General features: G+C 39.0%; 1 protein-coding gene across 9 annotated transcripts in view; it reads left to right on the forward strand.

The window, feature by feature from the left end:
• The first annotated feature begins 1,043 nt into the window (after nt 1–1,043).
• Nucleotides 1,044–12,793, forward strand: part of sptan1 (spectrin alpha, non-erythrocytic 1) — a 32,898-nt gene continuing 21,148 nt past the window's right edge. For 7 of the 9 annotated variants that reach the window (XM_004075041.5, XM_078955881.1, XM_078955882.1 and 4 more), the window contains exons 1-9: nt 1,063–1,214; nt 9,523–9,762; nt 9,894–10,019; nt 10,585–10,725; nt 11,133–11,413; nt 11,521–11,665; nt 11,764–11,918; nt 12,196–12,331; nt 12,439–12,540. In XM_004075041.5, coding sequence (XP_004075089.1) covers nt 9,526–9,762; nt 9,894–10,019; nt 10,585–10,725; nt 11,133–11,413; nt 11,521–11,665; nt 11,764–11,918; nt 12,196–12,331; nt 12,439–12,540 — 1,323 coding nt within the window. In that variant the 5' untranslated portion in view covers nt 1,063–1,214; nt 9,523–9,525. Of the gene's footprint in view, nt 1,215–2,863; nt 3,144–9,522; nt 9,763–9,893; nt 10,020–10,584; nt 10,726–11,132; nt 11,414–11,520; nt 11,666–11,763; nt 11,919–12,195; nt 12,332–12,438; nt 12,541–12,793 lie in introns of those variants that run through there. The other 2 variants (XM_011482016.4, XM_078955880.1) reach the window with 2 other exon arrangements.

A 12,793-nucleotide genomic window follows, 5' to 3' on the forward strand; every position in this document is an offset into this window, starting at 1 on the left:
TCATTCAAAGTATTTGTAAGATTTGAGCAATAATAACAAGGTTTGAATTTGGGGAAGAAATAAGTAAAGTAAATCCAGTGCTCTTTTTTACAGGGCTACAAACGTGTTTTTTTTATTTGTGGATGACAACTATAAGCCTGTCACTTGATCTAAAATCTCGAAATGTGTCGTTGTTCTTTTTATTTACATGTTATCTTAGAACCATTTTTCTAAGTAAAAAAAAACGTACACATCCATATGTTTTTTAAGGTTTGAGGTGTTCCGCAGGCCAACAAGCTTTCAATAATAAACCCAGAATCATGGGTTCATAGATATAAAAATGTAGTTGTAAAATGTTGGTTTACCAGAATTTGCAGTTTAATAGATGCAGTCATTTTGATATTCTTAAAGTCAGATTCTCTGAGATTCCTGAGTGGATTGATCAGGTCAGCTGATTCCCAGTCCACCGTGCCCCGAGGATGTCAGCTGATGTGGCTGAACTTTTGCTCAAACTGAACACAATCTTTCAAATATTTAACAAAGACTTAACCACTTCTGAAGTTGTTCAATTTAAAACTGAACTTTAAAAAAAGATAAGTGATAGTCAAAATTTAATCCACAATCAAACCTCTTTCCAGGCTGTTAATGTATTAATGTAAATTAATAAACTCTTTATATTATAAAAATGTGTTTCTTTTCAGATCATAACAACTGAAGATCTACTCATGAAAACAAATATCTATCCATAAATACCTTTGTTTATTTATCACAAACAATGATCCAGTAAAAACATAAAATGCCAGAAAACTGTAAAGACAAGGAAAAGGAGAACTGAATAAAAAGGAACCAGAAAGAACCCTGAGGCTAATCCTAGTCCTCTTAAAAATGTAACATATTTCTAGCTGAATTTGCATTATTCTAAGTATCATTTTATTATTATTATATATTAAAAACATAGTTCCGGATAAATGGGTATTTAGATGTTTTTATATATATCTAATAAAATAATTACAATGTTTACATTCCAATAATGTGTATCTAATGAAGGAGTACCGTAATTAGGAGGGGCTTAGTTGAGGTGTCGGCCATTACCGGCGGTCATCGGCTGTTTCCGTACAGCTGCAGAAATTACGTCACGTTTGTGAGAGAGAAAAAAACAGCAGAGCAGCTCTACCCACTCTCGTTATCGTTGCCGTCAAACCCATCGCTGTTAGCTCTGTAACAAAAAAACTGAGGTAAGAAATGAGCTTTTTGTTGAATTATTTCGTAAACGTAACGCCGCGCATTAGGTAGACTGGGCTTGTCTTGCATGATTTTGCTCTGTTGGTTATTGATTTATATAGCTGCTACAAATCTGCTAGCTCTTTGGCTAACGCCGACTAGCTGCAGTGCAAGTTGGGTTGAATTATGTTTTTTAAACATTGTTGCGGTATGCTTTTCCAAAAAAAAAAAAAAAAAACTCTGAGTCTTTATGTTTCATTTAAAGCTGGAAACTGCAAAAATAAATAAAGGGTGTTGTTTCCATTCGAAAGCCTTTGTGTTTAGCTAGATTTTATGCTAGTAGTTCGAAGAAATACACATATTGCACGGAGTGACCATAATAGATATTATTAGTATTTGTTTTGTACAGTTGATGTGATTTTTATTAACGCCATACAAATGATACTAAAAATGAATCAAATCAATATATCGCTCTTGTCAGCGCTACTACTACTATGGCCTCATTATTAAGCATATGTTTGATTTATTTAAAAAATGTTGCTAAAGTCTAACTATTTGGCGATTATTTGCTTCGATTTTGTTTTATTTCATTGAGACAAATTTTAGTGTTGGTTAGATTTTTCACAAATGTTGGAAAACGAAAGGCTAAGTTGCAAAAATGGCAGGGCTAGAAGACACGGCTACGTTAGCTGGAACAACGGGAGCCGCCCAGTTCAAATGAAAACCTTTGGTTCCAACTGCCCACCCGATCACCATCCGGCATCAAACACGCACACTGTCCCACTTTCTCTGTAGACGTTTATGACACCCCTCCATTGTGACTCACACCGTTAGACGCCACAGTTACCCACTCGCAGTGGAGTCGTGTTTGGATTAAAACGGTGCAGGCTTCTGCTGAAAGGCTAAAGCTGCTGTGTCACAGCTGGACTCGGATCTCTTTCATGTGTTGTCAGTTCATTCTTCAGAAGGATCGCATTTAATCGAGATTCCTCTAAATTGTGCGTTTTAAGTATATATGTATTCCACAAACTCTTGAAATCAAGCTTAGTGACTGAATATCATTTAAGATCCAAACCCCTGTGTAGATCTTCCATAATGTATCTTCTGATTAGCCATGAATGGTCATGCATACGAATGGCTTGATTCTGGGAATGTGAACGTCTTTTAAAAACATCATAATACAATTCTACCTAAAATCAATATTATTTGATAATCAGGAAAAAAAGATTACTGCATTTTTGAAGTTCAGATGCTAACATCTGGCTCTGAAATAGCTGCTTTTGACATCACCAGACCCATTTACCAGCCAAAGCTGTACTGTAAGGTGACATTGACCCACATTCAAAAATTGTTTTTTTTTTTCTAGTACTACCTAGTCTGATGTTCTTTCTGCAAATATATAACAGCTTTGTAAAATTGGCATTTAAAGATTTTGAGATCCATAGTGGCTTTTTACTAATACTGCCAGTAGTATTTTGAATTGTCTGGGTCTCCCCCGATGTCAGCCTGTAGAGTTTTTTCCCAAGACATCGACATTAACCAGCATTGAAATGGGATGCTGTGATGTTTAAGAGAATCTTCTGGAGCTGTATGGCTATGATGCTGTTTTGCTGAGTAAAGGGAGAGGTGGGAAGTGCAGACAGCCTCATCTTTTTTTGCTTGTTGGTAATGCACAGTCACTGCAGGTGCAATGCGCTTCTTCGTGCTGCGGTCCAGACTTTGTTTTCTCAGTCTCTCTTAGTTAACTGGTGTAATACAAATTTTAGACGGTGTTTGAGACTGTCACTGGAGCACATCAGGATAGAATAAAACCTGAAGCTATTAGGGCTGAAGAAATCCGATCGGAACATGATGATGATATCCGCTGTGTGTGGTTTGATATAGCCCTTTTTTTCCCCCTTTAACCCAAGTCTGTTGCATCAATATATTCATTTATAGATTGGGTAAGTAGTTAAAGATCTGTTTTCTGCATGCTTTTTCTGAAGTAGAACATCCTTAATATCTACTGCATGCCTTTTTTTTAGTGAGAACTTTATCATAGTATTTTGCTTTTAAAAGCATTTTGGGACATAAAATATTTTTCTGTAACTGCACCATGTTTATTCAAAAGCATACTTAAATGTTTGATTGTAATCCAGAAGTTAAATAAAAACAAAAACAAGAAAACAGAGCAGTACAGCTACAGCCTCTTTTCTTCTGGTTAGTTGGTGGTTTTATTCTTGGCTGTGACAGTAGATTTCACACCCAGTCTATGGAAGTATCATAAACAGTCGAGTGACCAGCCCAGTTGTTGGGAATGTCTGGTGATAAGAGGGCTTTGGGAGTGTCATTGTTTCATTCAGTCATCTGCAGATCAGACTCAGCATTCATTTATACGTTTAGCTTTGGTTTTTAGCGGTTTCCTATTCTAATGCTACAAATCAAAATGTCTTAACAAATGTTTGTATCTTTGCTATTTTGAGTTGATTGGTGAGTCCTAAGTGTTTAGGATTTACTAAAAGGGAAACAGTTGATTAAGCCTGACCTATGAAACGTTTATATGGACCCTGTACTTTAGTTGCCGGCATTTAAATTGATAATGGTTGCCTTCCACCCACGCATGCTTTATCTCCAGGCAGATGGGTTTCTTCAAGCACTGAAACAAAAGGACAGCTAAGTGGGCTTCTGCAGTACAGCGGAAAGGCCGGGTTTGTTGCACACACGAAGGATCATATTTTGAAATCTTTTTTCTGTTTCTTTAAGTGTTGCATAAGGTGGAGGAGGGCAGTGCCTGATGTTGGTGGAAAAGACGGTGTACGTTCTGTATGGGTTGCTGGTTTATTAGTTTATCTAAAACTGTTCTAATTAACTTATCAAAGGCAATTATTTTAGAGGAAACTGATTATAGTAGGTTATTGCTATCGGATGTGCAGGCAGGAGGAAACATGACATGTATGTCAAACCTGAAAGTAATTGTTGTGTTTTGATTTAAATTAAATTAGTTCTTTCACATTCTGTTTAGTAACCAGATTGTCAGTGGAAAGATGATCATGTGGGCTACATTTTTTGGCTGTTATACCCAGTAACAGTACTTGCATTTTCAAGTGTAAAACTGGGTTAATTAATTGTCCTGCATTTTGTTCTTCAAATCTGCTTGTAATGGAGGCATGTTACTGTTGTCTCATGACCACATTTGGTTGAAGGGGGAAAAAAACCCGACGGAGACGTCGACCACACACCAGGGGTTGGCGTTAGGCTTAGAGGGCAAACGCCATCGCCAGGCACAGCCGAAGACTTGAGCGAGGAAAGCTGTTATCTCCTAGGACAGTGTGGGAGGGAATGTTATCAGCTGCTGCAGGGCTACAATTCAGTTTGTTACAGAGCTAAAAGCAGCTTATGCTGAAAGGAACTTCACTCAATTTTAGGCTTTTTATTCACTCAAATCAGGTTTAGATTTTACTTGGTATATGTGTTTTACAATATCCTCATTATCACTAAAAAAAACCTTCCAGTCTGGTCATCATCTAATTATTTTCAAATTGTCTGGATCGAGGGGAGTTTTGTGGTTTCACATGTTTACATAAAATTTGTGTGACAGTTTGTAACGTATTGTTGGGGAATGTTTAATGAAATTAAATTATTATGCCTCTGTCGTACTTTGTAGTTGTCCTCAGATGGTTTTCAATGGATTTTAATTACGCACACTATACTTTAAATTTAAAAAAAGCTATCTTTATTTGTAAAATGGCAACTCTGTACAGGTTTATAACAAAATGTTTGAAGTTAATAACTTTCAGAGAGTTTAAAGAAACTTTTTCTTTTTTTTACCTTTTTAAATAATGTAAGCTTGACATGCTTTTTAAAAAGAATTCCCAGGCAGTTGGTTCTGAAGGCATCAAGTTCTTACAGCAGCAGTTTTAATAATTTATGTGACTGCTGGGATACCGTACCATCCAAGACGGGGAAACTCTTGCAGAGGAAATAAAAGCTACCGGATATTAGACCATGACGGATGAAAACCTTACTCGTATCCCTTAAAATAAATTTAAAAATTGCACGTTCCCTACTCTAATTTGTGTGACAAAGCATATCAACTTTTAGAATCCTGAATTTGTGAAATACATAACCTTTCACTTCAGTAAATAATTCAAATGAAGTATAGAAGGATTTTGTTTTCTTGTATAGAAGTTGTTGGTAGCTTTTGTAAATGCGTGCTAATGTGACGTTAAATCTAACTGGATAATAAGAAAAACAGTGTAATTGGGTCCGGTTTTTGTGTCAGGTGTACCAGCTTCTGTTTTACTGACATTTCTCTGCAGCACATAATGAAACTTCTAAAATGATCAGGCTCTGTGTGTTGGGTGGAGGCTTCATGATGTGGACATCACAGGGAGTTGATGGTTCTAATCAGCTTACAGTGCCTTTAGTGATACTCTGGTGTTGCTTGTGTATGTAGAAGCTCACGGAAATATCAGTTGGTCTGGAAAACTAATGCGGTCTCCTGGGACCAAAGCTTTTATCCTCTTATTCTAGATAGATGCTCAGTGCACTCCAGTGCTGAGTCGTCCGATCCAAATGCCAATTCTGACTAGGAGGGAGCCATTAACCTATCTTGCTTTTGTCTTGCCTTGTTGTGTGCACATAAACAAAATCTATGTCCGGTACTTCTAGCAGTGATGGAGCTTGCCAGTTTGAAGGTCAGCTCTTGTCCATGGGTGTGGTCACCCCGGCTCAGCTATATGGATGAGCACCACATTTCCCCCCCTTTAAGTGCTCTATTTGACGCAAAAAGGGAGTGAAATGCCAATTCTAATATAGTTCCTTCTTTACAGAGACTACAATCAAGTATGAAGCTGATTAGAGCATAAAATCTGCAAATTATAGCAGTTTCTTATTGGTTATGCATTGATGTTTTATTTTTCTTGGCTATCGGACATTCTGTTGCTTCTGTTTTGTGAGTTGGAACGACAGTGAATGCCAAATGAAGGCTGTTTAGTTTGAGACTAAGCTGCCCATGAGGCCACAGGCTGGAAGGACAGAGAGGCTGACTGCAGTGATCTCATTGTGAAGGGAGGCCTGGCTGCTGTTCACATGCATGTGGAATTTCCGCCCCCACCCCCTACAGGCATTTGTAACATTTCAGCTGCTGCCTTCTTCAGTCTAGCAGGCTGGAAGGGGTGGCGACATATGCAGACAGTTTTAAAATCCTGTCTTCGGCATCTCGGCCAATATTCTGTCAATGGTTTCTTTTTCAGTTCCAATTTGAAATTTTACACTTGTTTTTTATTATTTAAAATGTATTCTTAATGATTTCAATAATTATCCTTAAATAGCATCACCTTATTGTAGACACAGTCTGATGAAAATAATTTATTTTACATTGTTTATTAATTTTCACCAGTAATGGTTTTTAACCTATTTTATCCTGTGTACCCCATGACCATCATACCCTGCTTACCCACACACTCCCGTTTTAATGAGTCTTAAACAGAACAGAAGGTACCTTAAAATCAGAGTTAGTATCGGTACAATTTCAATTCCAAAAAACTTGCTGAACTGAACTTGCTGCATTGTAAATAACACATTGTGTTTTCTGACTGGTCTTTACTAGGGCTCGGTTTGGTACGTTTCGGTTCAGTACTGCTGTTTAACAAATCTGCCTAATATGAACTGTTATTTTATGAACTATTACTTTATTTTAATTTATTGTGTGTGTGTTTGTGTGTGTTTTGCTGCTGGACACCTGAATTTCTCCCTTGGGAGATTAATAACGTTTTTATCTATCTATTTATTTTCATTATTTTTTCGGTACAAAAAACTAAGGCAGAAAAAAATTACTTACAAAATGCATTTATTGGTTTTACATAATAATAAATAGAATAGACCTATGTAGGTGATCTGCTCAATAAAATAAGAAAAACTATTAGCTGCCAGGAGCCAGAAACTTTGGATACTTAACACCGGCCTGAAAAAAAACATTTGAACTTGCACATTTTTTTTCTTGTAGACCCGATTGTTACAGTCGTTGATGCCGTTTTAAGTTCGTTAACAGACTAGATGCGTTACTGTGGTGTTACTTAATGCTATCTTTGTGCAACAATGTCAACACACAGCATTCGACTTATCCAACTGTCGATGATTCAGTGAGGTTCATTGTGTCTATAAAATTATACTGCGTTTTTAAATTATTTTTTTATCAGACACTGGTTTGTTTTATAAAAACGAACCGACATGTTTCGGTAAGTTTTTATCAAAAAAAACAAGTGTCTGATAAAAAATTTTTTTTAAATGCGCAGTTATCCAACTGTCTTTTCCCTTCATGGATTCTGACAACAAAGCCGAAGTGTTCCCACACAGGAGAGCGTAAGGAGATGGAGGGGGGGGGTCCTCATCTCTGGCCTCACGTCTGCATTAGCCATATGTTGACATGCTTACTGTCCGTCACCTCATAGCATCTCGGAGGAAACAACATTACTTCCGCCTCGGCGCAAAGTTGATACAGTGGCGACCTGGGGGTTAGCCACGCCTACAGCCACTAAGACTCATGGGGAGTGTGACATCACTGAGAGAGCTATGAAGAGAAGTGAGGTTCATGTTGTTACGCTGTTCGTGTGTGTTCATAATAAATAGGCTTTAATGCTGGAAAGGAGATGGAACAATCTATTTCTCTGTTTACTCTCTCTCTGAGACTATTTGAGGGCGTGTGGATTACGGGGCAAGGAAAGTCAATGCAGCTACTCAAACAGCAGTTCGGCTCTCGTTTGCCCGCTACGAGTGACAAAGCAGCTGGATCGTTACAATGCATATGTAAGGAAAAAAAGAAAAAACGTACAGAAATGGTACAGAAGTGAACCGAACGGAAACTGCCGTTCCAAAACGGTTCAGTTCAACTACGTGTATCGTTACACCCCTAGTCTTTAGTTTTTTGCACTCTGGTGCCACACACTAACTTTATAATTATTTCCAAGAAAAACTGAGGCCCTGGAGAGTCTGCTGATAAGCTGACACCGTAAACTAGTATCAATGTAGTCTTTGTAGAGCTTTCTGTTTTTCCTTTTGGCCTCAGCCTTTTGCTTGTTGCCTCTGCTGAACCCCCCACTTGATTCCAGAATCCCAGGAAGTGAGTGTTTAAGCTGTATTTGTGTATTGGGTGTGCTGGGACTGCTGCTACACTTCCTTAAGCAAAACCTTTGAAAGAATGGAAACACAAACTGAACTTTTAAGGTAATTGACCAAAGAGAAAAAAAAATCCTGAAATGTACTTGGGAACCCCAAGGGGGCACACATACCTTGGATCTCTCGAACCTTTAAGACAGCGGTGTCGAACTCAAATTCACAGTGGGTCAAAATTAAGTAGGGAAGTAAAGTCACGGGCCAAACTAAATACTTATTGAAATATGAACTGCAGCTGATTTGTAATGTGTAACCTTTTTATGTAGTGTCTTCTTATGTTATACTCTTCGTTGCAGCCACATTATCTCCACACACATGACAAACAGGTCTGTCTTTATATTCGTGAACAGATAATCTGCCTCCCACCTGTCTTCAAAGCTCCTGTTGTCCATTTTGGTTTGGCCATTTTTGTGGAGGGTGAAATTGATTTGTCTGATGTGACTGAAGTATGGCTGTCGATGACTGTCAACAGAAAAAAGGAGCGCTTGCTGGTTTTAACTGCCTGCCAACATACAAGCATTGCAGGATTTGTAGTGTGCACCTTTAATATGATCTCGCGGGGCCAATTATAATTACACTGCGGGCCAAGTTTGGCCCGTGGGCCAGAGTTTGACACATCGGCTTTAAGATGAACCCTTATACAGCATTGCTGATCTGTTCAAATATTCCAAAAAGATCTACATTAAACTACATTCTGCTGATGATGGAGTTTATTGTTATTGATCGACTGTGGGTTAGACAGTTTGCGTTTACATTGGTGTTGCTGTAAAAAATTTAGGATTTTGTTCAAGTGAAGTGATTTCACACTTAAAATATTGTTTGTTTTATTTTTTGAAACCCTTAGTCTTCTTGTTGCTTACTTGCTTCTTGTTACAATTTTTTTTAACACAAACATAACTATTAATGTCAAATAATTGGTAGGATATTAGATTACTCTCATAACCCTCTATAAACCTCTGAGAATTGATTAAAGCATTTATTTGGCTGGTTTAAACTATATTCAAGGCAACATTTTGAATCTATACTTTTAGTCAGCTAATTACTCAGAATCCTCTCATCTTGAATTGTAGTACTATCTAAATGAAATGATCTCAGCTTCTTTTTATTTCTGCATAGAATTGATCTGCTGCAAATGACAGAAACTCAAGTGTTTGGTTTTCTTTTCCTCAGAAAATGGACACTGCAGGAGTCAAAGTGCTGGAAACAGCCGAAGACATTCAGGAGCGTCGGCAGCAGGTTTTGGACCGCTACAGACGCTTCAAGGAGCTGTCGATTATGCGCCGGCAGAAGCTGGAGGACTCTTACCGCTTTCAGTTTTTCCGCCGTGATGCTGATGAATTGGAAAAGTGGATCCAAGAAAAGCTGCAGATAGCCTCCGATGAGAACTACAAGGACCCCTCCAACCTGCAGGTAGGACTTGTGTTTTTCTGTACTGTTTTTCACTTTTACTGTCAGACCTTTACACTTCCACAGGCAGCACTGGAATTAGGATTAGCGTAGAGACGGTACATTTGCCGACATAACATGGCTTTTCTCCACAGGGCAAACTGCAGAAACATCAGGCCTTTGAGGCTGAGGTTCAGGCTAACGCGAGGGCCATTGTCAAACTGGACGATACTGGAAACCTCATGATCACTGAGGGGCACTTCGCCTCTGAGACCATTCGAGTAAGTTACAGAGAAAATGGCCTTTGCTGTGTTGAATCATTGCATTCACATGGAAAAAAAACAAACCTGATCATGAAGGAAATGAACTTGCGTCGATTCGTTTGCTAAATTCCTGTCCGCTGTTGACCGTTTTGACGTGATTCAGTCCTACACGCCTTACCGGACTCAACAGAGACCCATAGTTACAAGTGTTAACATGGCTGAGTATATCCAAGTGTGTGCTGCTTATTTGCTGTGACTACTGAGCGTTTCGTAATCAGTCAGCTTTCTTATTGTCAGTTAACAATGAATTGGAACTTCTGCATGTTGTTTTCTTCTTTTTCCTGGCAGTCCAGGAGTGGTTGCTGGTAAAAAAAAAACTTTTGCTCCATCTTTGGATTTTTAACAATATTAGATCAAATCTACCTAATCCAGCTCTGGGATTCAAATTTATTGCTGTGGATTTTTTTTTGAAGATTTTACATTTTAAGCCACGTTTTAGGTTATTTAAATAATGCATCTTTAGTGTTTTTCTGTTTTCTGTCTCCTCTTGAATAAAAATAAACACTTTTCCTATGTTTGCCAGTCTCGCTTAGAGGAACTGCATCGCTTATGGGACCTCCTTCTTCAGAAGACCCAGGAGAAAGGTTTGCGTCTGCTGCAGGCCCAGAAGCTGGTCCAGTACCTGCGGGAGTGTGAGGATGCCCTGGACTGGATCAGTGATAAGGTCCACATGCTCATCTGAAGCTTTTTCCACTCTTTTTATTTGATCCTAGGCATCTTTATTATATAGTGTTATTGAAAATACTTAGTCATTTATCATAAACTCAAACATTTGAATCATTAATCATTCATTAATATTAACACATAATGTCACAAATATTTAAAATCTTCCACATCATGTTTTTCTACCATTTAGCAGTTAGTGCTGCATATCCTATTGCTGGTGCAGCAGGTCATTCATTCAAGAAAAAAATGCCCCCAACGTAAGAGTTGGTAGAAACACGACATTATCAGAACATTTATGGTTTACTTTGTTACAAGCCCAGTATGTTTTCGTTTACATCTTCATGTCCTCTCAACTTTATCGTAAAGAAAAAAATCTGAAAACGATTTATTTTATTTCTTGTACAGGAGGCCATCACCACATCTGAAGAGCTAGGCCAGGACCTGGAGCATGTGGAGCTCCTGCAGAAGAAGTTTGAGGAGTTCCAAACAGATCTGGCAGCCCACGAAGAGCGTGTGAACGAGGTCAACCAGCTGGCGGCCAAGCTGATTCAGGAAGAACATCCAGAGGCTGAGCTCATAGTCCGCAAACAGGAAGAGGTCAATTCGGCCTGGCAGCGGCTGAAGGGCCTGGCGCAGCAGAGACAGGCCAAGCTGTTTGGGTCTGCAGAAGTACAGCGCTTCAACAGGTGAACATGGTCCAAAAGGCCCTCTGTAGACCGCTGGTCATAGCTGTAAGTCTGATAAAAAGCCATTTCTAGGATGGTATTGACTTTAACTATTTAATTCATAACAGAGATGTTGATGAGACAATCAGCTGGATCAGGGAGAAGGAACAACTGATGGCATCTGATGACTTTGGACGTGACCTGGCCAGCGTTCAGGCTCTTCTGCGCAAACACGAGGGTTTGGAGAGAGACCTCGCCGCTCTGAATCAAAAGGCAGGGCACATGCTGTATGGATAAACATGTCCGGAAATGACATCATCTGAACTAGGGACATCTCTAATCTGGTCCCCTACATTTTTCATGTGATCCAGGTCGATACACTGGGTGTTGAAGTGGAACGTTTGCAGCAGACGCATCCCCAAAATGCTTCTCAGATCCACCTGAAGAAGGATGAGCTCATCACCAACTGGGAGCAGATCCGCACTCTGGCTGCTGAGCGCCGCACCCGCCTCAACGACTCCTACCAGTAAATGTTTCTATATCTAACCTCTAGTTTAGGGCTTTGTTTTTAAAAACCAAAATGTTTTCAGTTTCATGGTTTTAATAAAAAAGTGGAAATGAATAAAGAAAATGACAATGAAGCTGCACATCAAATGTGAAAGCTGATCTTTAGAAGTTGAAGGTGTTTAAAGACAAACTATTTGAAATAGATCCTATAAAAAAAACTGTCTTGTTTAAATAACATGCACTCTTCATAGCTTCTCTGTCCCTTAGTCTTCTGCCATGCTGTCTGAATTTTTCAGGCTCCAGCGCTTCCTTGCAGACTTCAGGGATCTGATCAGCTGGGTAACGGAGATGAAGGCTCTGATCAATGCTGATGAACTGGCTAATGATGTGGCTGGGGCAGAGGCTCTGTTAGACCGCCACCAGGAGCACAAGGTAAATCATTGTTCTTTACAAAAACAAGCATTCTATGTTAATGCAAATGGCATTAATGCAACCCATGCAAGACCTTGTACCATTCTGAATATTTTAACGTCTTTCAGGGAGAAATTGATGCCCACGAGGACAGTTTCAGAGGCACTGATGAGTCTGGAAAGGCTTTGCTCAGTGCTGGACACTACGCCTCAGAGGAGGTCAAGGAAAAGGTACGGCTGTCATAAAATCAGTGCTTAATTTGCTTCACTCTTAGATTGATTTCTGATGCAAATTGCTGTGAGATGGACACAGACTCTTCCTTTTTTTTTCCAGTCAAGCCGATTTTGATGAATAGGATAAATCAGACAAAAACAGAGAAAACGGGCGTTAAGAAAAATATATCAATGCAAAGTCTTCACATTATTTTTGGGTAAAGTCATTCTCAGTCCCAGTGAATGAAGAGCCCTCCCTTCCTCTGCACTT

The sequence above is a fragment of the Oryzias latipes genome, chromosome 12 (assembly GCF_053564925.1).
Source record: "Oryzias latipes strain Hd-rR chromosome 12, Olatipes_Hd-rR_3.1".
NCBI classification, from domain to species: domain Eukaryota; kingdom Metazoa; phylum Chordata; class Actinopteri; order Beloniformes; family Adrianichthyidae; genus Oryzias; species Oryzias latipes.